This window comes from Geotrypetes seraphini, chromosome 15 (assembly GCF_902459505.1).
Source record: "Geotrypetes seraphini chromosome 15, aGeoSer1.1, whole genome shotgun sequence".
NCBI classification, from domain to species: domain Eukaryota; kingdom Metazoa; phylum Chordata; class Amphibia; order Gymnophiona; family Dermophiidae; genus Geotrypetes; species Geotrypetes seraphini.
Genome location: NC_047098.1, coordinates 3,561,177 through 3,587,200, shown reverse-complemented (window position 1 = coordinate 3,587,200; position 26,024 = coordinate 3,561,177). Strand labels below are relative to the sequence as shown.

Sequence of the window (26,024 nt, the reverse complement as noted above, 5' to 3'; positions counted from 1 at the left end):
TCCTACATTTTGTGCATTTTCGAAAAAGTTTGAAAGCCTTTTTTTTTTTTTTGTAAGGCCTTTTATCACATATGATAGACAGACTTAATAAGACTGTTTAATGGGCTTAGGGTTTAAGAAACAGAATGTATAATTGTTCGTATGGTATGATTTATGGAGGTTATATTTGTAACCCATATAGGCGGATTTACGTGTATTACCTTAATTTCTCGACAATTCTTATGTAATCCGTCTTGAACCACAAGGTAATAAGAACATAAGGATGCCTCTGCTGGGTCAGACCCAGCAATCCGCTCGCGCGGCGGCCCATCAGGTCTAGGACCTGTGTAGTAGTCCTCTATCTGTACCCCTCTATCCCTTCAATCCTTTTTTTTAATCCTATCTTATCTATATCCTTCTAACTGTGCCCTTCTTCATCCTATATGTTCCCTATCTATATCCTTCAATAACTTCTTCTTTCAAGAATTTATCAAATTCCTCTTTGAAACCCTGTAAAGTACTCTGTCCTATCACAGTAGGTGGATACCCGGAAGCGCATTCCAGGTATCCACCACCCTCTGAGTGAAGAAGTACTTCCTGGCATTGGCTCTAAACCTGTCTCCTTTTAGTTTCTCCGAGTGCCCCCTTGTTCTTGTAGTTCCCCGTAGGCTGAAGAATCTGTCCCCCTCCACATTCTCAATGCCCTTCATGATCTTATATGTCTCTATCATGTCTCCGCTTTTCCAGGGAGAAGAGCCCCAGTTGCTCTAGCCTGTCTGCGTATGAAAGGTTTTCCATACCCTTTATCATACGTGTAGCTCTTCTCTGGACCCTCTCCAGTATCGCCATATCCTTCTTCAAGTATAGCGACCAGTACTGGACACAGTACTCCAGATGCGGTCGCACCATCGCTCAATACAGCGGCAGGATAACTTCCTTCGTTCTGGTTGTAATACCCTTCTTGATGATACCCAACATTCTGTTCGCCTTCCTTGAGACCGCTGCGCATTGTGCCGATGGCTTCATTGTGGTGTCCACCAGCACTCCCAAGTGCTTTTCAAGGTTGCTCTCCCCCAGTACCAACCCCCCCATTTTGTAGCAGAGCCTCGGGTTCTTTTTCCCCACATGCATGACCTTGCATTTCTCCGCACTGAAGCTCATCTGCCATTTATTAGCCCACTCCTCCAGCTTGTTCAGATCCCTTTGTAATTCTTCGCAGTCCTCTACTGTTCCTACCCTGCTACAGAATTTGGTGTCATCCGCAAATTTTATAACTTCACACTTCGTCCCTTTTTCTAGGTCATTAATAAATACATTGAACAGCAACGGAATAGAAATCACTCATGTAAATGTAAAAAAGTAACCCGCGTGGAACTTTGTACATACAAGAAATAAGTGTCGACCTAGATAATGGCATATGGGCCGTCCTCTAACCCCCCCCCCCCCCCCTTTTAAACTCAGCAGTGCCAACTGCCTTTGTGTCTGCACCAAATTCCACAGGCCACTTGTGCGGTGTGAAGAGGCCTCAGGTTTTTCAATGCGTCGCCCCATACGTGTCCTTAATCTTGTGCTGTTCAAAAAGGGGAAACGCACATACTGTGTCTCTTCCGCCTCTGTCTTGGCTGTCTCTGACCTGAGCATTCCTCGGCAGTGGTGATTTTGGTCACCTTTTTCTGGTTCTACTTCACTTCTCTGAGAACCGCATGCCGTTTTGGGTGTATAATCGAACCACGGATCATTGAATAAATTAAAAAAAAAACTGAAAGAGAGAATCTGAAATGCTTCTATAAAATTTTCCAGCAGATAGTTTTACGCTGATTATACAACGGTCCACACGATCTACTTCCTTCTTGACATACACTGAAGAATTAACAGGCCAAGATCAACGGGATTCGTCATCCAGTACTCCAAAGGTAGGAGTTAGCAAATGTTCTGGTTCTGCCCTGGTATCTCGGATTATCCTATACTTAAACATGTTTTCTGATAGCGGTACGTTTACCAAGGGAGTTGACATTCCACAGCCCTATTAAAAAACAAACTTTTGTTGGAGATTTGCTTTTCTGTTTTGCAATCTCACACTTAGCAGCAACGTGGCAGTCTTCAAAATTCCGCTTGTTAGGAGACAACGCCTCCTCTATAATTTTGCCTTTTTGACCACTGTTGATGCCAACGTTGCCTCTTGATATGGAACTCAATATGTGATCTGAAGCTAAAGATTACTCTTGCCTACCTGCTATTTAGATGCCCGCTCTGTCCTCTGTAACATCTTGGGCTGCTAAATGTAACTTAAGACTGCCTGGTCTTCATAGTCTGGGCACTGACTGGCTGGCGCCTCACCAGTCAAGAATATGGTGAAGTTATTTGTGGTGTATCTCGACAGTGTAGCCAATGTGTGGCGGTGGCCAAGAAGGCAAACAGGATGCTAGGAATTATTAGAAAAAGGTTTGGACGTATTCCTGGAAGTAAAGTCCATAATCTGCTGTTGACAGACATGGGATGGTAGCATGGGATGCTGCTACTCTTTTTGGGTTTTTGCCAGGTACTTGTGACTTGGATTGGCCTCCGCGAAGATGGGATACTGGGCGAGATGGACCATTGGGCTGACCCAGTAAGGCTATTTTGTTCTTATTCAAATTTTTAGCCCATCCTCCAAAAGGAGATTAGAATGGACTACAAATCAGGTACTCGAGCAGTTTTCCTTGTCCTGGGGTAATGGGGAGGGGATTAAGTGACTTGCTCAAGGTCACAAGAAGCAGCACACCTCAGGGTGCCGAGGCTGTAGTTTTAACCTCTACGTTACATTCTCCATAACCAGCGTGGTTCCGGTATGTAAGTTGATTCCTCCAGAACACTTCTGCTGCTTCATTTCTAGTGACTTTTTGTACATGTTGGACTCTCTTCTGCAGGGAACTGACCGATATAAGGGAGTTTGTGTTGTATGTTGTGGCTGATCGGAGGTGCTTCTTGATTATCCCGAGTAATAAGCATTTCTTCACCTAGCGAACGACTAGCCATATTACTGGCAACTTCAGTTTGCCCAGCAGGAGCTCAGGGTAAAAAAGTACAGGTCATGCCCTCTAAATCACGTCAGGCAGGAAGAAATCCATGCGTGCGCAGATGCCACCCGATGACGTTGCGCGTGCACGCAAACATGTGGATTTCCTCCTGCTCGACAAGAGCAGGCAGTGGGGCTAGGATGGGATTTGGGGCAGGGATGGATGGAACTGGGCGAGCCTGGGAGAGAATCTAGAGGTCTAGATTTTACTATAGTAAAATCTGGCAACCCTAAGTAAAACTATCCTCTTCCTTTGACATGCCTAATGTGGACTAAACGGTGACCCGTAGATAGCATGCCGGACATACAGATATGACATAGAGCAGGGATGCCCAATATGTCGAACGCGATTGACTGGTAGATCTCAAAGGCAACGCGAGCCAATCACGTGATAGACTTGCGTTGCCTTCCCGATCTACCGATCAGTCTTCCTCTCCCCGACGTCCCCCACCGCCGCCCCAAGCTCTCTGCAGAAGCGTTCTCCCCAATGTCAATTCTGACGTTGGAGAGGAAGTTCCGGGCCAGCCAATTGCTACCTGGCTGGCCCGGAACTTCCTCTCCAACGTCGGAATTGACATTAGGGAGAAGGCTGCTGGCCTGTTGCAGTGTCGGAAAATGAAGAACTCGGCAACAGCAGCTTCTGCAGTAGCTTGGGGGCCCAGAAGTCGGCGGTGGCTTGGGGGCCTGTTTCCAAACAACAGCCCTGGCAGTAGCTTGGGGAGAAAGAAAGGGCAGACAAACAAGACACGGAGGCAGGGAGGTAGAACAGGGAGACAGAGAGAAAGGAAAATAAGAAAGGGGGGCAGGGAGACAGAAAGAAAGAAAGGGGAGGGGGCAGGGAGAGAGGAAGAAAAATTTGGACTCATGGAAGGATAGAGATGTTGGTTGGGGAATGGAATGAGGTCTGGAGGAGACGAAGCATGCAGGAGGCAGAAAGAAGGGAAAAATATTGGATGCACAGTCAGAAGAAGAAAGTGCAACCAGAGACTCATGAAATCACCAGACAACAAAGGTAGGAAAAATGATTTTATTTTCAATTTAGTGATCAAAATGTGTCTGAATTTATATCTGCTGTCTATATTTTGCACTATGGCCTCCATTTACTAAACCGCAATGGCGGTTTTTAGCGCAGGGAGCCTATGAGCATTGAGAGCAGCGCAGGGCATTCCGCGCAGCTCCCTGTGCTAAAAACTGCTATCGCGGTTTAGTAAAAAGGGAGGGGGGTATATTTGTCTATTTTTGTATGGTTGTTACTGAGGTGACAGTGCATAAAGTCATCTGCCTTGACCTCTTTGAAAAAAACCCTGAATATAAATGATAATTAACATTTTCTGTGTGTACAGTGTGCTTTGTGTTTTTTGTTTTTAATTTTATTGTTGGTAGATCATTTTGACTTGGTCATTTTAAAAGTAGCTCGCAAGTCAAAAAAGTGTGGGCACCCCTGGCATAGAGGGTTGGAGATGCAGAATCCAAGGTGAAAGGAGTTGGGAGTCAAAAGCACTCTCAAAGAGGTGGGCTGACATTTATAGAAGGACCCCGGTTGGAAGAGCTTACAATCTAACTTGGACAACAGACATGTCATAGAGGGTTGGGGATGCTGAACCCTAGGTGAGATGAGTTCTTCTGAGCTTTTTGGGAGGACAGGATATAAATCAAAATAAATAAGGTATTTATCACCTTCCTTTCTGAACACAGCTGTGTTAATAATAATAACTGTATTTTTTAATAACTGTATTTTTCTATACCGCCAACACCCGGAAGAGTTCTAGGTGGTTTACAGATAAGAAGAACTGGACAATCAGTGATAAAAGTACAATGAACATAAGACAAATATAATTGCATAGTCGTTAAACAGATAAAAATTTATTGAACAAATAAGTCTTTATTAGTTTCCTGAAAGAAGAGTATGATTTAGTTTGAATCAAATTACCTAAGCAAGATTGAGTTTTAGCCGCTTGAAAGGCCAATGTCCTATCAAAAAATTTCTTATAACGGCAAGTTTTTGGGTTCAGAAATACAAATAAACTAGTACAATGAGTAAACTTAACCGGTCTATACAATTCAAAATGAGAGATAAGGTAACGTGGAGCTAATCCAGACGACAGTTTCAAACAAATGCAGGCAAATTTGAAAAATAGTCTAGCTTCCATGTTCTTGTTTTTTCAAGCCAAAGATTAAGCGAACTGCTGTATTTTTTGAATTAGTCTCCATCTTCCAAGTATTGTTTTATAGCAGGGGTGTCACAGTCCCTCCTCGAGGGCCACAATCCAGTCGGGTTTTCGGGATTTCCCCAATGAATATGCATGAGATCTATTAGCATACAATGAAAGCAGTGCATGCTAATAGATCTCACGCATATTCATTGGGGAAATCCTGAAAACCCGACTGGATTGCGGCCCTCCAGGAGGGACTTTGACACCCCTGTTTTTATAGGATCCCAGATAGATTATACTCCAGCAGTGATATTATGGTATGCTTAAGTGATTCTTCCTTTTTCACAATAAGGTGTGGGACTGTCCCAAATTCTTCTCCGAAACTCAGTGCTGCAGGGCTCCATGTCTGATGCCTGTTGCTTTGTGTACCGATTCCTAAACTGAGTTTTTCAAACTTTTTTTCCAGAAGTTCCTAAAGAAATTAGATTATCGAATCTGTTTGTATTAACCACATTTACATCCATTGAGGCTCCTTTGGGACTTGCTGGTCTCCAGTGTGAGTGGGGGGGGCTGCAATGGGAGCAGAGGTAGGCAGGGTTTTGCAAGAGAGAACTGGGACAGACTCCTTAGTCACGTCTCGGGGGAGGAGGAGGAGGGACGTTTGATGGCTTTTGCACTGGAGGTGGAGCTGAGGCGTCAGGAAGGCAGAGAAAAGGGCCGGCGGCATATCTGGAGATTCTCCCTGGAATGCATTTGTACAAACCACACCGGCCTCTGGCACTCCACTTCCTGACCTTTTTTTCACTTCTCCACCCCCCTAAAATGTGTAAAAGTCTGGTCTTTTCAAGCTGGGGTTGCCGGCATAGTGGTCAAACCTCAGCCATGAGAAAGCAGACTGTAACCGGGATGAAGGCTGTAAAAGGGTGAGAGTTTGGCAGCGGGTGAGCTGCAATCTCTCTCTCCTCTGCATCCACTGCGAAGTATTTTTGTTCTGATAACTTGATATCGCCAAGGGCTGTCGCAAACTCTGGTAGTGAACAGCAGGAAGAGCTCCCGAAAGTCTCTGCTGACCAGAATCCTCCCGACCCTCTCTGCACCTGATGCAGGAGACTAGAAAACCAGGTGGAATGAGTTTGCACCCCTATTTAGGGGGTCCCTTGTGATGGTCTCGGCCACTGCTTTTCCCCCCCCCCCCCTCCAAACCATGGACACTCTAAGGGAATCTGTTCTGCATTTGACCTTTCAGATGTCGACCTATAAGAGAGCGACGCTAGATGAAGAGGACCTGATGGATTCCATCGGTGAGGGCGAGGTCTACCCCAATGGGATCCAGGTAGGACCATTTTGGACATATGTCGTAACAGTTGGTCTGAGTCGGAGAGTGCTGCCTGCCCTTCTGCTGTGACATTTCTTTATGTGGGGGTCCCCCCTGATCTCTAGGGCTGCTGAACCTCTAATCTCCGAGGCATCTGCCTCCCCTGGGGAGTGGCTCAGTGAGGGATCTGACCTTGTGAGCAGCCACCCCCACCCCTGGGAATTTCATGAATACGCATGCTGTCCCCGCCCCTAGGAATGCAGGGAGGGATCTCGCGGAGGGTACATGGCTGGCATCAGATAGCAAAACACATCCAGACCATCACATTCCTTGTGCTGGAGCAGGACAGTGTCTTTCTAAACTGAACAGAAGCTGACCTAGCAGCTGGGCAGCTTGTAAACAGACCTACTGTGGGATCTGGCAGGTTGTATCGACCCAGTTTAATTGGTACAAGATAGCTTTAAGCTTGTAAAGCAGTGGGTTTAATCCTCGGTGGGTAAGATATGCCTTCAACTGAGATGTGTGGCACAAAATTTACAGCAGGGGCTTAGGGTGATCCACTACTCAAATTTACCTTCTCATTGGGGAAAGGATTGTCATCTGTAAGAGTTAGCATTTCACTCTGTCAGCACAGAGAGGTGCTGGGGGGGGGGGTCCCCCAAATGAAATAAAATTGCTTGGAGAATTTAGGGGATTTGATTGAATTTACCAGATCACCAGGTACTTACTTGGCTTCTGTCCCTGTAGCAGTGGGAACGGACAATGAGCACGCCAGCAATAGGAAGAAATGTCTTATTTCAATCTGGGACGTACAGTAACGTGGACTCAATGCAAGTTTTTCCAAGTTTATGTAATCTTTGATAAACCGTTTATCAAGAATATACTTAAACGGTTTACAATTCACAAATGTTTTTAAAAAATAATAAAAATTATAAAGAAAATTAGAAGGGGGGGGGGACAATACAAGCTGAGTTACTGGAGCCAAAAGCTTTGTTGACTCAGATTCATGCATTAACAAAGGAGTTTGGATCTGTGGATCCCATATCACAATGACCCCTGATGCAGGGGCTTATGTTCGCCAAAACACAGTACTGTGTCGGGTCCATGTTACTGTACGTCTGACAAAATGGACAGAGGGTGGAATTACGTTAAGGGGTTTGGCATTTCCACCAAATGTCTCCTCTTAACAGGGTTTCTGATTATTCCTTAAGGAACTGTATTTACAGACCTTTCACTCACTCTAATTACACAAAATTGAACAGTATTTCAACACACAGAAACAGGTGCAAGTTCTTTTAATACTTGACAAACCGTGTAAAAGCATTGCCTTGGGCCGCTTTATTCCCAGTGAACACGTGCATTCATATGGCTGCCATAGGCTCTAAGCATGTTGCTTCATGAGAAGAAAATCTTGTTTGTAGCAACTCGGGAGCATGGAATAAACTTTCCCGCCAGCTTTCTCTCGTGCGAACGTACCGGTTCTGGTCCCGCTCGCCTCCCAGCACTGCGACGCCAGGTTTTCAGGATCTCCCTAATGAATATGTACGATATCTGCATAGGACGAATGTAGTGGGCATGGAAACTTCTCGTGTGTATTCACTAGGGAGGACCAGCTTGGAATAGGACTTTGATGCTATGTGGCTCGCGAGTCATTCGGTGCAGGATGAGCAGCTCATTGCCTGCAGACTGCTGCCCTGCTGTTCTGCCAGCTTCAGGGAATAGGTGATTACACACTCAGTTTGCACCTTTGGTAGTAGGGTTGGTGTGGTCCCTTTTGCAGTCTCCTGAAGGGGTGCCTTTACAGAAATGAACATAATTACCATATTGGGACAGACCGAAGCCAACCCAGGTCCGAAGTACCTAGCTAGATCTCAAGTAGTAAAACAGATTTTATGCTGCTTATCCTAGGAATAAGCAGTGAATTTCCCCCCTATCCATCTTAATAATGGCCTACAGACTTTTAGGAAATCGTCCAAACCTTTTTTTAAACCCCGCTAAGCTAACTGATTTCACCACATTCTCTGGCAATGAATTCCGGAGTTTAAAATTACTACTACTTCTAATCATTTATATACAGTCCCTGCTTGGAAGAGCTTACAATCTAACTTGGACAGACAGCCATGACATATAGGGTTGGGGATGCAGAACCCAATGTGAGAGGAGTTAGGAGTCAAAAGCACTCTCAAAAAGGTGGGCTTTTAACTGGGCCTTGTACACTGCCAGAGACGGAGCCCGCCGTAGGGATTTGGGCAGCTTTTTCCAAGTATACAGTGCAGCAAGGCAGAAAGGACGGAGTCTGGGGTAGGCACTTGAAAGGGCACATATAAGAGGTACTTACCAGCTGAGTGGAGCTCACGGGGGGGGAGGGAGATAGTGAGGAGCAGCTGTTGGTCAGTAAGAGGAGTTTGAATTATTTCGGAAATGGATGGGAAGCCAATGAAGCGCCTTAAGAGAGGAGTAACATGAGTATAGCGGCTCTCCCGGAATATGAGTCGTGCAGCCAAATTCTGGATGGATTGGACAGGATCAATATGGCTAAGCGGAAAGCCTGAGAGTACAGAGTTGCAGTAGTCTAAGCTCGAGGTGATGGCATGGATAAGTGTTTTGGTAGTGTGCTCAGGGGAAGGGTTGGATTTTGGTAATATTATAGAGGAAGAATCAGCAGGTTTTAGCAATATGTTGTATCTGGGCAGTGAAGGAGAGAGGAGTCAAAGATGATCCCAAGATTATGAGCAGGCAAAACAGGAAGGATTAGAGTGTTGTCCACAGAGACGGAGAATGAGGGAAACGGAGAGGTGGGTTTAGGCAGGAAGATCAGCACTTAACCTTCTACTGTCCAGGAACAAAAGAGTACCTCTATATAATGTGAACCATTTTGATTGTAATCGGAGAAAGGCAGTACAGTATACCACCCCGAATTCGCGGTTCTCGAATCGCAGACTCGGTCTTTAATAGTATTTTCTCACTGCCTCTCCCTCGTACTAAAGCCAGGCTACACCAATCGGAAGCTGCTTTGACACGGTCCAACCAACCAGCTTCCTAATTTCGGAGTTTTGCCACTGTAGCTGAAGTGTTTTCTCTGTTTTGACATTGTTTCAGATCATTCTCTTTTTGGTTGGGCTGAGAACTTTTCAGCACCCCCTCATAGCAGCATTCCAGAACTGAGATTGTGATGTCATAATGCCTCATTCCACCAATAAGAGCCAACCGCATCAGTGATGTCACACTTGGCTCACTTTTATGCTGAAAAGTTCTCGGCCCAACCAGCCAACTTCCTGAATTCTGAGCATTATTTTTGCCACTGTTTGAAAACCTTAAGTACCAGCTCACTGGCTTAGCTCCAGCCGCAATCTCATTGTTTATCGATGTGGCCGCTCATGCCTGATGTATAAAGGAGACGCAGCAAAACCTTGTTCCCGTCCTGAACAGTTGCCTAATCAAGCTCTAGCTTTCAGACTATGGAGCAGCCATATTGTCTGGGGTGGGGGAGCAAATGGCACTGTAGTAAGATTTCACACCGGCTCAGACTTGCCCCTGGTGATTTCTGCCTGTCTCTTGCCTTTGGGCATTACCGCATGTAGAGATTTTCCATCCTGAGCAAATTCATACCTGCCCAGCAGCCTGAAGAAACCTACGGCCGACAGCAAACATAGCCCCGAAAGGCTCCGACTTCAGCTCTTACTCACTGGAATGCTTTCTCCCCCACGCAGCCCAATTTTGTTATGGGTTGGGTTTGGATGACGATGTGCGCACTTTTGTGTGTCCCCTTCAGGGCTAGAGGGATGGGAGCTCCCCCCACCCCACCCCCACTAATTGCCATAGCATGAAAAAGAATATGTAACTATCAAGCTTTGTGGATGTGATGGACTTTGGTTACAGTAATATTTTTTATATTATTTTAGACGTTTGTATGTAATTTTATTCTGCATGTTGTTTTGTGCTCTGCCTTGATAAAGGCAGAATTTAAATAACAAAAAAACAATAATGCTTTCCATTTTTGCCACAAAGACAGTTGTATAAGCCACACCTTAATTTCCAGAGCGCCACTTATGCAGATTCATCTTCTGTGTTCTCTGTTCTTCCATGCTGTGAAGGTTTTGAATTGGATTCTGCTTCCATTTATGGCTTATGATTGTTCCACAGTGTTAAATGTTTTGATACCGTTTTATGTTGGCAAACTGCAACCCAATAATAGGACCATTTATAAGTTTTATTTTATTTATTACAAAATGTATGTACCTGCTGTTCATTGCCTCGGGCGAATCTCTTCACAAAGCGTAATGGTTCTAGCAGGCCCTTACGAGCCAAACAGGTTAGGTGAGTACTTGGAGGGAGTGCATACATGGGTGAGACTTGGTTATGGCTACGTTAGACACCCGTACTGGTGTAACTGGGCACACAAATGTTGGAGGTAGCAATACTGGGTTACCCTAGTACAGGGGTAGGCAATTCCAGTCCTCGAGAGCCGGAGCCAGGTCAGGTTTTCAGGATATCCACAATAAATATGCATGAGATAGATTTGCATCTCAAGGAGGCAGTGCATGCAAATCCATCTCATACCTATTCATGGTGGATATCCTGAAAACCTGACCTGGCTCCGGCTCTCGAGGACCGGAATTGCCTACCTCTGCCCTAGCCGGTGCCCTAGCAGGTGCCAGGCTCGGTTCTCCCCTTCTTCCAGGCTGCTCTGCATGTGATTTGCACGCTATTGTACTGAGCATAGCCCAGGAAAAGGAAATCACTCCAAAAACCTTTTTTTTAATTTTTTTTTTTTGGGGGGGGGGGTTGGCCGGGTTGCCCAGATCTTTCTCCATCCCCTTCTAAGGAGAGTCTGTTACTAACCCAAGCAAAAAGTAGAATGAACCCCACCTTTCAGTAAAAGGACAAATGGCTCTGTATGCTCCTTTGGTCTGTCTGTTTGAGGAAGGGGTGAAACGTGGATCTTAACTGCACATCCTTAAAAATCCAAGGTCCTTGCCACTTTTAGTCTCAGCCTAAGCTCTGGCTCTGACAGACCTCTGACACTTTAGCTCTGATGGATCCTAATGCTTTTCCTTCCCTAGGCTGAGAGTAAAGGTGGCAAGGACCTTGGATGTTTAAGGAGGTGCAGTTAACATCTGTGAGGCCCATTTTACCCCTTCCTGTCTGTCTGTCCTCCCCAAAGACCTCAGAAAAGCTTCCAGTTTACCATAGTACAATACAAGTTCCTTAACTCGACACATACTGAGGATCTTTTGTATCGATAGACATTAGTTTGTAATCTGTCGGTCAAGGGCAGGGGAGTTAGGGGACGAGGTCTGTTTATATTGCTTTCTAAAGTTGAAGTCCTTCAACGCATCTGATCTGGGGGGGTTGGGGGCAGTCGATTCTAGTGGCTCAGAATGACATGGGAGTAGGAATGTCCTTTGGTGGTTTGGAGTTGAGAGGTCGATTGCACATCTGAGCTCAAGAGGAATTAAACAGGATGTTATTTTGCTGTTTAAGTGAACTTAAAACGGCTGCTGCTAAATGTTGCAGGTCGGCCCTCGACAGCAAGGACAGATGTCGGCTGGGTTAGGCAGCCGCCTGCAGGTCCCTTTTTTTTTTTTTTTAATATATCCACCTCAACCTCATTTTGTAAAATAAGGTTGTGCAAAACTTGCTCTTTTTCTTTGCTTTCAGCACACAGCAGTGAAGGGGGGTGGGGGTGGGGGTATGTTCTGGACCCACCTGGGCTCCTTGCAGGAGAGGCCTGTTAGATGCTGCTCTCAGCCGTTGTGTAAAATATTCCAAGAATTTGCTTTGAGCTGGGAGCAGGTGATAAGTGTCGGATTAGATTGTGTAGGAAGCATGAAACAGATTTCCCCTGGCATGTGGGTCTCTTCCTCTCATTGTTTTGGGCCTTCCTGTTCACATTTTTGTGCTGGTACATTGTGTGAATAAAGGGGTGGGGGTGGGGGGGACTGCCTGGCTCCCATCAGTAGCTTTGGGGTACATTCTGTGAGTTTCTGACCTTCTTGTAACAAATGGTGTTTCCAAGTTCTTCCTCTCGTTACAATGTATCCAGAATCCATTCCAATTTACTTTGCAATGTTGCCCGTTTCATGCTTTCTCCCTCCCAGGTTGCTTTTTTTGCTTTGTTCTTTTCTGGTATGTCCTTTCTTTATGCTCTGCTTCTTCCCCCACCCCTAATGTGTGCCAGTCTCTGCTGCATTTATTACAATGCCTTCCTGGCACTCGATGGCGTTGGATTTTACCGCTGGGTCTGTCGGTTTCAGAGCTGTCCCTCTTTGCAGGCTTGCTCCAGCCGTTTCTCAGTCACCTGCAGGGTTGGCAGCATCCGCAGCCTTCTCTCCCATATGGGCATGCTTTAGCCAGCATGTGGCTTAATACCGTGTTATCCTGTGCTGCTTAGTGGGTATGTTATCTGGCTTGGTGATCGATACAGCATTTGGCTGCCGATAGCAGCAGGTAAGTGGCAGCAACCTCAGAAGTGAAGGGGCTGGAGTAGTCCTGAAAGAAACGACTAAGGTTGGCTATAGGTTAAAATAACTAGGGCTCGTCAGCTTGGAGAAGAGAGCTTGGGGGAGATATGACAGAGGTCTATAAAAATACTGAGTGAAGTAGAACGGGTAGATGTGAAATGCTTGTTTACGGCTTCAAAAATTACTAGGACTAGGGGGCATGCGATGAAGCTACTAAGTGGTAGATTCATCTCTGGAATTCATTGCCAGGAAATGTGGTGAAAGCAGTTTGCTTAGCAGGGTTTAAAAAAAAGGTTTGGCTAATTTTGTACAAGAAAAATCCATAAGCCTGGGACCTGTGAAAGTCCACCGCATATTCCTAAGATAAGCAGCATAAAATCTTTTTTTTTTTTTTTTTTACTCTTTGGGATCTTGCCAGTACTGGTGACCTAGGTTGGCCACTGTTGGAAACATGGTACTGAGCTGGCTGTCCCAGTATGGCAACTCTTATGTTATGACCCCCTTAATCCAAATTCCTGGAGGAAAAGTCCATAGTCTGTTAAGACATGGGGGAAGTGTCTGCTTGCCCTGGATCGGTAGCATGGAATGTCGCTACTCTTTGGGGATTCCTCATAGAATATTCATACTCTTGGGGTTCCAGACTCTTGTTACGCTGAGATTCTGGAACGTTGCTACTCTTTGGGTTTTGGCCAGGGACTAGTGACCTGTGAGAACGGGCTACTGGGCTTGATGGACCATTGGTCTGACCCAGTAAGGCTAGTCTTAGGTTCTTAATCCATTCCTTGGGAGTTAATGGTAGGGGTAGTATTAATGAGAAGTGGGATCCAAAATTCATGGGACTATGGGGAAAAATTCTGTGCTCATCATGGTTCTGGAATCTCAAAAGAAAATTCTTTCATTTGAATTCCCTCACCTGCCCTCCCCCCTCCCCCTTAACAAAACCATAGCGCGGTTTTGAGCATCGGTTGTGGTGTTAACAGCTTTGATGCTCAAAAGAATTCTATGAGCATTGGAGGTGTTACCATCGCTAAACCACACTATGGTTTTGTAAAAAGGGGGGGGGGGTTAATTCTGTGGTAATGAAAATATACCCATTTCATGCAGGTTCCCCCCTCCCCCCATTCTCACTAATTTTAAACACAGAAGTCACACAGCTTAAGGGGAAAAATCTATTTAACCATCACGAAAAATCCCCGGTGGGGATGGGTGAGATTTCAGTCCCCGCGCAACTCTCTAGTAGGGATTAAGAAGTTGAAACTGATGTTGGAAAGCTTTTCACTTAACAGGACCTGAAAATGTCTAGATTTAAAGGACTCCTTAAATGACCCAAGATGACAACCCAGAGCATTGCAATGGACAGCAGATGTGGCTTGATTCCCCCCCCCCCTGGAATCTTAACTTCTGTTTCAGAGCATGTGAGGTTTGCTCCCGAGCTAACTCCATCTTCTGTACCTAGGTGAACCTGTGTGGCTCCAGGAGCAGCGTAAGCTGCTGGGGGGCACGAACTCATGTGGAAAAGCGCCTCCTGCTGCTGGTGCTGATATTGCTTCTTGGACTCTTGGCATGCATCTTCACGCTGGCTCTCCAAAACAGAAACAGTAAGTTGCTTTAGAAGGGTTGGGTGTGAATTTTAAGAGTTAACACCTTTTTGATTGCTGAACACATGGACACTAGTTTCTGAACAAAACATCTTTTCAGCAAAACTGGTGGTGGAATACAGTATATATATATATATATATATATATATATATATATATTTTTCTGTATGATAAGCCTAGTTTAACACCTGGAGCTGGAAGGTCCCAATCGCCTGTCCCCCACCCCACTCTCCCCCCTATCACCCCCACCACCACTTTCAAGAATTACTAGACGTCATTTTCTGGAAAATATAGGCCACAGCCCTGTTTATTGGAATAAACAACAAATAACAATCCACAAAAACATAACATCTGAGCTACCATGTAAACAATCTTTATGCACTAAATCCTCAATTCCTCACCATCCTCAGCTAGGGCCTGGGGGTGGCATAACCTTCATGCCCCTTAGAATATCATTCTCTGACACTCGCTCCCCTCGAGCTCACGTCCTCTTACGGCTCATCGCCAGATGAGCCCACCCCCCAAAAAACGCTTGGTAGCTCAGGACACCGCTGCTGCAACATCCCTAAACCCCAGCACCAACTGAACCACCCACGGAAGGAAGGGAGGGAGGGAGGGGAAAGCCACCCTCAGGAGCCAGGAACCCCTGACCCCGGAAGGTCCCGGCTTTTATACCCCCCTCTCTCGAACCTTCCATGACCCAACCAATCAGACGTTCCAACCGGTCTGGGCAGGAAAAAGCTCACCCTTACCTTTTCCCTACCTACCAGCCTATACCCGACGGGCAATAACTGGGCCCTCCAGCCCAGTATTTAATTTCGCTCGTCGAGACGTGTTCTCGGGCTTAAACAAACCACTAATAGCACTAGTTAGTTGACACCAAAAATGGTCAATTTTAAGATAACTCTTATTTCTCAAGCAGAGTGCTATAGGATGATTAAAGTACTTCAGTGATTTAGTAAAGGGAGGGCAGTTCATTCAGAGCGCCATCTTGGAGGTGCTGGCGCCCCTTCCCTTCCAGTGCAAACAGCAACCCCCAACCTCCTGCTCACGCCAGCATTAGCGTTCCCTCCGACATCACTTCCTGGACCTGCACCTAGGAAATGATGTCGAATGAAGCGCCGACACTGGCATGAGCAGCAGGTTGGGATTGCTGCTCACGCCGGGAACATTAAAGAAGTACGGGGGAAGGGAAGGGGTGCGCACTTACAGCTGGAATGGTGGGGGAAGGAGCACCGCTGTTTCGGGCGGCACTCGTCCTCCAACTCAGCACTTAGATAAGGGCCTGATTAACACGTGCCTGAGTCTTTGCACATCCTCAAGGTCTGTCAACTGATGTCTGTACCAAATAAGGACAGCTCAAATATGATAAGCATGTGACAATCCAAAGGTTATAATGCATGTTCCTTAGTCTTAAGCTGTAGGCAAAGTCTGATTGTTGCCCGTATAAGGAATAAGGGTAAACCTGTGTCATGTTAATATGTGACAAACGCAGTCTTGTGACAAGATGCTAGCATTTTCCTTTACTTAGAATGGCTGCATGGCAAGAAGGGAGAGGGAATGGGAATAATTCATAATTCTTCACAGGGGCGGTGAAAACAGTGTGCCGATCTCGCCCTGTTTCAGAATGGCAGAATGGCGTCCCTACACATCATACTTGAAAAAGGGGGGGGGAAAGGGTTGAACTACAATTTCAAAATAAAAGAATAATTAAGGGAAAAAACATTAAGGGAGGGGGACCCTGTTAGCTAGGCAAGCTTATGCTTCAAGATCATTGCATTTATGGCGGAGCAAGAGAAATCGTTTTTTTCTTTTTTTATGCTAAGCTAATTTCCAAAAGCATCAATGAAAAGGAAGCTTTTTAGTGAACTTTTCAATCATTCTAATACTGTTTCTGAATGAATATAATGTACTTTATTTATCGAGATTTGATTGTCTCATACATAAGACATACACAAAGTAAACAATCTAAAAAACCACTTTTTTTATGCAAAAAGCAATGGCCACTCATTATAATTATGAAATACAATTAAATCAGATCTACCACCACTGTTTTCTACTACCATTATTCCTATATCTACACTCTCGTTATCTGCGAGAAAAATCAACAGGCTGTATAGTGAGTATAAATGAATTTTGATTTGACCCTCACGAACCCCATCCATGGACCCCCTAGGGGCACACAGACCCCAGGTTAAGAGCCCCTGTTTTAGAACAAATTCTTGTCATATATTAACATCTATACGCAGCCTCGTATGCCCCTAAACTCGTTTTGGAAAGGGCCCTTAACTTCTCGGGACTCCAGTATGAAGAATATATCTGTATAAGCTATAGACACTTTATATAAGGTGGTTATCCCTCTTAGAACTGCTCTTCTTCCCTCCACCAGCGCCTCGGATTTGTATGTCTGAATCCTGCATCTCGGTGACTAGCTCTATATTGAGTTCTCTGGATCGAACGGTAAATCCATGCCAAGACTTCTTCAGCTATGCTTGTGGTGGGTGGATCAAAGCAAACCCCATACCTGATGGCAGTTCTCGTTGGGGCACCTTCAATAGCCTCTGGGAGCACAACCGAGCCATCATGAAGCATCTGTTGGGTGAGTACCGGCACTAGCTCTGTACCGAGGGCATTGTGAGGCCACTGGGGGGAAGGAGATGCTACTATGGGAGCCTCACTGGGCCTGGGCTTAGTTGCAACAGATGAAAGCCTTGCTAGTCTTGTGTGTGTTTCCGGCACACCAATGGTTAAAAATGCAGATACTGGTTTCCCCTCCTCCTCTCCCTTTGTAGCCTGTTCCAAGACTATCATGGCAATATTGCGCATGCTTGAGAGGAGATGTGGTTGGCTTTTTTTTTTAAGTAGTAGATGCTACAATTTTTTTCCAGACTGAGGTATATTCTGATCATACAGTAGGAGCCAATTTTCCAAAATTATTGGAGGAGGTCGAGCCAGTGTGGGAGATAGGCTCCACCCCCCGACATCTCTTGCGGCGCCAGATTTGACGTTTGATCTTCGGGGCAGCTCCACTATCAGGAGCTGCCTCAACGAGAAACCAGCCATCCACTGCAAGGGGAGGAGGTTGTCCCCCCCCCCCCCGATGTCCTTTGCAGTGGGACTACCTCCACTGGCATCAGTGCTGTTGGAGGATTCTTGCATCAGCTTAGAGTGCAGATACTATAGCTGTTTTAATGAGTTTATGGATGACTAAGAAGCCTGGAGTTTTTTAGTCCTCTCGGGCATAATATACAAGTGGTACCGTAAATAAAATGCGCCAACAATCCCGCTCAGGACTTATGTGAGCGGCCTTAAAACAGTTCCCGAGGGGGGGCTTCCTTCTACATACCCTCCCCAATGGGAGCGTGAACGCTTGTAAGTTTAGTGGAGGGAGGGTTCCCCCCCACACCCCCTCAGAGCGCCAACAGGAACTGTTTTAAGGCGGAGCGCATGAGTCCTGCGTGGGATTGTCAGTGCATTTTTGTCCAGCGCGGTGTTAGCGTGTCACCATACAATCTAGTCCATTTATTTTGCTCCTCTTCGATTTGTCAATTTCATGTCAAAATCTCTGGCAAGAATTAGCAACACATCACTGGCGTTAAAGCAAGAATGCACTACGCCTATTGGATAACTTATACCGGTTATCTCTGGTGGCTAGAGGTGAGCTCAAGCTTCTGGGGGCAACTGCTGTCATGGGCTTCTATGACCCGCTTGATGGGCATCCCGTGTTCAAGGGCAAAAACACGTACAAATTCTCTCTCTCAGCCACCAATGCACAGTGAGCTGCTTCGGTATTCAGCACAGATGTGAAAAGGGCGCCAAGTTGGGTCTGGGGAGGCATAAATAGCTCATTCCACAGCCAGCTTTATGGGGATGTTGCGCCTTTTTCTTACCATAAACAAGACCTGGGTTGGGGTTACCAGATGTCTGGATTTACCACAACATCTCTTTAGAGCAGTGATTCCCAACCCTGTCCTGGAGGAACACCAGGCCAATCGGGTTTTCAGGCTAGCCCTAATGAATATGCATGAGAGAGATTTGCATATGATGGAAGTGATAGGCATGCAAATTTGCTTCATGCATATTCATTAGGGCTAGCCTGAAAACCCAATTGGCCTGGTGTTCCTCCAGGACAGGGTTGGGAACCACTGCTTTAGAGGACAGTCTGGAGGTCTGGATGGGTTTCCAAAACCTGGCCGTCTGTCCCGGTTTTGAAAAGTGTCGAGCTGCCGAGGGAGGTTGTGGCAGCCATTTTCAAAGTCAGCGGTGAGGAGACAGAAGCCGAGAGGGCCACAGCTCCTGCCACAATGAGCCCCGCTAGATCACCAAGTACCTCAGTAGGCCCGGAGGGGGGGAATCGTGGGGATGGGTAGGAGATTAAAGGGGTCAGGGCCTGGAGAAGGGAGAGAAGGGATGAGAGGTGCAAAGACCTGTTGGGATTGGAGGGGGGAGAGAAGCTACATCTTGTGGCTCTTTGTAAATCTTGGGGTCAAACATTTTGGATAAATTAGCTCTATGCGGTAAAGTTTACTGACCCCCCCCTGTACAAGGAAGTAAGAACATAAGAAGTTGCCTCCGCTGAGGCAGACCAGAGGTCCATCTTGCCCAGCGGTCCGCACCCGCGGTGGGCCATCAGGCCTAATTGCCTGAACAGTGCCCCTGTCTAATTTTTCTACTGCCTCTAATCCTCTAATCCTATCCCTATTACCTACCTCTACTCCTATCTGTACCCCTCAATCCCTTTGTCCTCCAGGTACCTATCCAAACCTTCTTTGAAGCCCTGTAGTGTGCTCCTGCTTATCACATCCTCCGGTAGCGCGTTCCATGTATCCACCACCCTCTGGGTGAAAAAGAACTTCCTAGCGTTTGTTCTAAACCTTTCCCCTTTCAATTTCTCCGAGTGCCCCCTTGTACTTGTGGTTCCCCGTAATTTGAAAAATTTGTCCCTGTCTACGTTTTCTATGCCCTTCATGATCTTGAAGGTTTCTATCATGTCTCCTCTAAGTCTCCGCTTTTCCAGGGAGAAAAGCCCCAGCTTTTTCATTCTGTCAGTATATGAGAGGTCCTCCATACCCTTTATTAGCTTAGTTGCTCTTCTCTGGACTCTCTCAAGTACCGCCATGTCCTTCTTGAGGTACGGCGACCAGTACTGGATGAATAAATTTCAGTTTAGCTAGGTATAGTTAGTGGGGAAGCAAGACATACCAGAAAAAATAGATATGTGGATTTTCCCCACAATTTCAGCCCAGGATACTAAAGCTTTTAACAGGAATTTGCTTTCAGATTTTTGGTCTAGTCTGTAATAAACTGTTTTGTGCATCTCCATTGCTTTTGACATCTTTCCCCTGGTTGAGGGGCACGCTGTAGGCTTTGTAACATTGCACAAGATTAGACATCTGGAAGGCAGAGATTTGACTGTTTGACCTTCTCACCGACCCTTAAATGCATCAGTTAATTTTTGTCAGAGTAGAAAAGCTGAGCAAATACCAGGCATCTGCAGATGGCTTGATACATAACAAAAACAAAAAAAAATTTATTGCGCAGAAGAGAAACCAGAACATATTGTGCCAGACAGAGGCTAATAAACTTGGCCTGACTTCTAGGAATTGATTGAACAACATGGGCAGAGTTTTCCGGTGAACCTCGTGTCTGAATGAGACGGTCTTCCTTATTTGGGTTTTGCCAGTTTTGTGCTCAGTTTTTCTAAAACACAAAATCAGGACGAAGATCATAGATGAAATGGAGTGAAACGGGTCAGCTCAGACTCCAGATGGCATAAAGCCAGCTAGTAAACCAGCATGAAGGGCTCCATGTGGATGTGGTAAGAGTGTGCAGGACAGCTAGTGGGGTAGGGTTGCCAGATTTTACTATAGTAAAATCCCAACTACCCCCCCCCCCCACACACCCTAGACCTGCCCTGTTATGCCCCAGCCCCGCTTCCTGCCAACACGATTTTAGACTTAAGTGCTGGGTTTTGAAAAGCTGTTCGGACCTGCCCAGACATGGCCTCGAAAAGAACGACATGTCTGGAGAAATCCAGATGTCTGGTAACCGTAGCTAGTGGGTGCTTGGTTTCCTCAGCCCCTGAAAAGAAAAGGACCATCCGTAAACATCATGGAGAGACTTTGTCTGATTGGGTACCTCAGAGTCCAGTTAAGACTCTGAGACCTCATTTAGAATATTGTGTACAGTTCTGGAGGCCGCACCCTTCAAATAGATATAAAAAGGATGGAGTCGGTCCAGAGGAAGGCTACTAAAATGGTGCGTGGTCTTCATGATAAGGCGTATGGGGACAGACTTAAAGATCTCAATCTGTATACTTTGGAGGAAAGGCGGGAGAGGGGAGATATGATAGAGACATAATATAAATGTGCATGAGTTGAGTCTCTTTCATTTGGAAGGAAGCTCTGGAATGATAGGACAGAGGATGAAGTTAAGAGGTGATGGGCTCCGGAGTAATCTAAGGAAATACTTTTTAACAGAAAGGGTGGTAGATGCGTGCAACAGTCTCCCAGAAGAGGTAGTGGAGACAGACTGTCTCTGAATTCAAGAAAGTGTGGGACAGGCACATGAAATCTCTCACAGAGAGAAAGAGATAGTGGATGCTGCGGGTGGGCAGACTGGATGGGCCATTTGGTCTTTATCTGCCATCATGTTTCTCTGTCTGTTGTTCTGTACTCAACTTTCAGCAGGAAGAAAGTCTGAGTCCTGCCTGGAGCCATCCTTTTTTGTTTTTCTGGTCTAGCCATTAAGTGCCACTCTGGCAGGATGGAAGGAGCCAGCCTGTGGTTTCCATAGCAACTGGGGGACATGTTCTGGCCTAGCTGAGAGGCTCTGTCATATCTTGTATTTAAAAACATAAGTGCTCCCTCCTTTGTTCAGTTTTATCACTGAAAAAAGAGTGGGACCCTTTCTTAAATGGACTAGACCCTCTGGCACCTTGCCACCTGTTTCACCGCTACCGCGAAAGAGTTTCCTGTTGATGCAGGGTTTTGTTTTTTTAAATAATTTGCCACTTTTAATGTTCAGTGAGGCCTTAGTAACATGATTATAGGCATTACATAAACATTTTAAGTGCTGTACTCCATATAAAATAAAGCATTCTGGCAGTGCAAAATCCCATCCTTGAATAAGAGAATGGCATTGAAACGAAGAACTCCAATGGCGATCTTTCACAGCAACTGCAGTAGTTGGGAAGAAAGGCCTATGCTGGGCAAGATGAATAAGCTCTCTAACCTGATCAGGATCAAGAGTGCATATTATATTACTTAAATATTTTGCTATGAATGAGGGCAGTGGTATAGTAAGGGGGGAAGGCGGTCCACCCGGGGCGCTGGCACGGTGGGGGCCCCGACACCTCTTCTCCTCTGACCCGCTGCCACATGCACGCCTTCCCTCCCTCGTACCTACTTAGGGTCTTTCGGCAGAAAAGATCACTGGGGTTGTTTTTCCTTTTTCAGAAAATATCACCACGAACGTAACGAGCGAAGCGGAGAGGAAGGCCCAGCGCTACTATTTGTCATGCATGAATGAGACCAAGATTGAAGAACTGGCTGCCAAGCCACTGACTGATTTGATAAAAAAGGTGATCTAGGACTGCAAAGCCTTGTTTAAGCAAGCAAAGGATGCCTAATAGAGAATGGCACGGGAACAAATTTTGTCCCTGTCCCCTGCAGGAATTCAATTTCTGCATCCCTGTAAGTTTTGTCGCTGTTCCTCTCCCTGCCCCATTCCTGTAAGCTCTGCCTTAACTGCACAGATGTAGTCACAAAGTTTTTATTTTGCTTTTGCATTTTTAAGCTCTTGGCTCATAGCCAGGACCAGAACCCAGAAGAAGGTTGTCGCGACAGAAACATGGCCCGTGTTGGGTCTGTGCCACATTTACACTGTGCAACTTATGTTATTGTATATTTGTTTGTGTTACCTTTGCACCATTTTTGAAATAAATCAAGATACTAGTTCCACATTTTTTTCCATTTTTGCTTTACGGTTTGTTTTCTTGTAACTCTTTCATATGACTTGTGATCAGGTAGGCACTATCTTATGCTTATCTTTGCTTTTCTTTCCCTTATTCTTTCTGTATCTTACCCTCTTTATTTTTTTTTTCCTTAAGATATTGTAAACTTTTCCTGCCCTTTTGTCCTTTTGTGTCTAGTTTGGTTAATTTGTTTGTGTACTTTCCCCTTGTTATGTTTTTTATTTTAAATATTGCCCACTGTTTTTATTTACTGTGCACTGCTTTGATTTGACTTTTTGTTAAAAATGGCGATATCAAATAAAATAACGAGCTATAGGTCAGATTTCACAATACTGGAAAAAAAACCACCGTGGGGGTGTTGCCTGGGGCTGAAGCCTGACAAGCTGGTGCTCAATTGCTATTTGACGTCAACTAACCTGTCTTGAGTTTCATGCTTGTATTTCTTTGGCAGGTTGGCGGATGGAATATCACTGGCCCGTGGAAAGAAGATAACTTTCAGGAGATTCTGAGTGTGTTTACAGCACAGTACCACACCTCCCCCTTCTTCTCCATCGATGTTGGTGCAGACTCCAAAAATTCAAACAGCAACGTCATTCAGGTGAGGCGCACTTCAACTGTGGCAGCACCAAAATCAGCCCCGGTCCCTACAGTAGCTCCTGGGAGAGGCTGAGGCAGCGGGAGCTGAGCTCTCTCCAGTCCGCTCTTGTCGCATTCCCTATAACGCCTCCTGCTGATGACTGCAGGAAGTCTTGGCAAGCTCAGAGGAGCAATGGTATTTGAGATGGATAAGAATATAAGAATAGCCTTACTGGGTCAGACAGATGGTCCATCCAGTCCAGTATCTCGTCTTCATGGAAGCCAATTCAGGTCCCTAGTACCTGGCAAAACCCCAAATAGTAGCAGCATTCCAGAATCTCAGAGTAGCAAGATTCTGGAACCCCAGACAGTAGCAAGATTCCATGTGGAATCCCAAAGAGTAGCAACATTCCATGCCACTGATCCAGGGCAAGCAGTGGCTTCTCCCATGTCTGTCTCAACGGCAGCTTATGGACTTTTCTTCCAGAAGAGCTTACAATCTAACTTGGACAGACAGACATGACATATAGGGTTGGGGATGCAGAACCCAAGGTGAGAGGAGTCGGGAGTCAAAAGCACTCTCAAAGAGGTGGGCTTTTAACCAGGCCTTGAATACTGCCAGAGATGGAGCCTGCCGTAGGGATTTGGGCAGCTTGTTTCAAGCAAACAGAGCAGCAAGGCAGAAGAGACAGAATCAGGAGTTGGCAGAGGAAGAGAAGGGCACAGATAGGAAGCTCTAGATTGCAGAAGCTGCTGTATTCTGTCTAATATTTTTGACATACTTTTCACTAAGATAAAGGTATTTTTAAGCAAAGAAGTGCACATCCATTTCACATCTTTCCCTACTGATAGATTTTCAGTTCTGTTATGTACAGCTGTTTTTAATCTTTCAGGTTGTCACTGACTGTCCTCATCCCCTACACCTTGTGATTTTTCTTTTTCAGGTTGACCAGTCGGGGTTAGGATTACCTTCACGAGATTATTATCTGAACAAAACAGAAAATGAAAAGGTAAGGGGAGATGGACAGGCCCTGATGGCTCATGTTAACACCAGCTTCATGAAGTCTTGCCCTATCATGTGCTAGATAAAGATGGGACAGGATATGAGAAACAGGGCTGTTGGAGGCTGTGGAGAAAGATCTCTGAAAGCCAAGCAAAGGAGACAAGTGATATCATTAATGACTTCCTGATAGCTCTGTAGTGTAATTGAGTCCCTTGAAGGTTAAATGACTTCCCCAACCTCAACAAGAAACAGCAGTGGGATTTCATTGAGGCTTCCCTGGTTCTCAGCCTCTCTAAACCATCGAGCTGCTCCTCCCGCAGTGCTTTTAAGGTAGTGGTCCCCAACCCTGTCCCGGAGGACCACCAGCCAGTCAGGTTTTCAGGAAAGCCCTAATGAATATGCATGGGGCAGATTTGCATGCCTGTCGCCTCCATTATATGCAAATCTCTCTCATGCGTATTCATTGTTGGAATTATCAACTTTGTGTTGTTGTCTATTCTTCCATAACCTCAAAAATATCTTAAACTCTCCTCCAGTCTCTTCACCCAATGGTTAATAGGTATTAATATAGTGATGTCGTTCACGTAGCTGAATGATACTACCCCTCGTTCCTCTGGTTGGGTTTTCAAGATATCCCTAATGAATATGCATGAGTAAGATTTGCCTATAAAGTACGTAGTAAGCATGCAAATTTCTCTATTTTAAGAGGTTGTACCTGGCCAAAAAAAACTCCAAATTCGTTTACATGCCAATGACTTTCTCACACTCCTGAACCTTCTGGGCAGTGAGTGGAAACATTGCTGGAGATTAGAGAATGACATGGGGACAAAATTCATCACCGTTCCCGTCCCTTCAGATAACTGCGGGAAGCCATCCCCATGTCATTCTTTAAAGAGAGAGGGAACAATCAGAGTATGAATGGATGCAGCCATTGACCCTCAAACCTTGCACTGAAGAATGCTGGTGTACAAGGACTGAGGCTGAGATTAGACAAATTTTTCCCCATCCCCCAAGGGAACTCATTTTCTCGTCCCATCCCTGCAAGTTCTTTTCTTGTCCCTGCCCCATTCCTGCAAGTTCCATCCTCATCTGCATGATCCTCAAACACTATAAAATCATAAGTGTTCGAGACTTGTGCGGATAAGGCAGAGCTTACAGGCACGGGGCAGCGACAAAACTTGCAGGGACGGGACAGGGAAACTGAGTTCCTGCAGGGACAAGGAAAAATTGTCCCCATGTCATTCTCTAGTTGAGATAGACACTAAAGAATGACACATGATGGTTTTCGTGGTTATCGACAGGGACGGGGATGGTGACAGAATTTTTCCCCGTCTCTGTGGATAACATTGGGAAACCATCCCCGTGTTCTCCTTCAAAGAGAGAGGGAAGTATGAGAACATGAATGGGCTCAGCCACTAATCAATGTTGGTATAGAAGGACCGAGGTTGAGATAGACACTAAAGAATGACACAGGATTGTTTCCCACAGTTATTCGCAGGGACGAGAATGGTGATTAATTTTGTCACCATGTCATTCTCTACTGGAGTTACCCCAACCTCAGTTTGACTTAGGACCTCCTAAGAGACACCAAATTCCAAGATCAGATACTGATGAGGGAAATTGGACTGTTTATATTGATGACACAGGCCACTAAAACGTCCAATCTCTCCTGTCAGGGAAGAAGTTTGCGCAGCTGTTATATGCCAAAAGAGACCTCGCAATTTAGGAGCATTGCAACCAGCATCGGCTGTTGCCAACTATGCTCATATCAACATAGGTCTTGGAAAAAAAACTCCTCCTATGAACAAAGTCTGATGCAGCTAAACCCGTGATCTTAGAAACCCACTCTCAGGCTGCAAAGATCCACAGAGCTGGAACAGAACAAAATACACTTCTCCCTCCATAT

General features: G+C 45.6%; 1 protein-coding gene across 3 annotated transcripts in view; it reads left to right on the top strand.

Annotated features, from left to right (window-relative positions):
* ECE1 (endothelin converting enzyme 1) overlaps nt 1-26,024 on the top strand; it is a 65,473-nt gene that overhangs the window by 9,866 nt on the left and 29,583 nt on the right. Inside the window, exons 2-7 of one of the 3 annotated variants that reach the window (XM_033921508.1) lie at nt 6,434-6,520; nt 14,423-14,564; nt 16,954-17,163; nt 22,022-22,146; nt 22,991-23,137; nt 24,060-24,125. In XM_033921508.1, the coding sequence (XP_033777399.1) occupies nt 6,434-6,520; nt 14,423-14,564; nt 16,954-17,163; nt 22,022-22,146; nt 22,991-23,137; nt 24,060-24,125 (777 nt within the window). Of the gene's footprint in view, nt 1-6,141; nt 6,521-14,422; nt 14,565-16,953; nt 17,164-22,021; nt 22,147-22,990; nt 23,138-24,059; nt 24,126-26,024 lie in introns of those variants that run through there. The other 2 variants (XM_033921507.1, XM_033921509.1) reach the window with 2 other exon arrangements.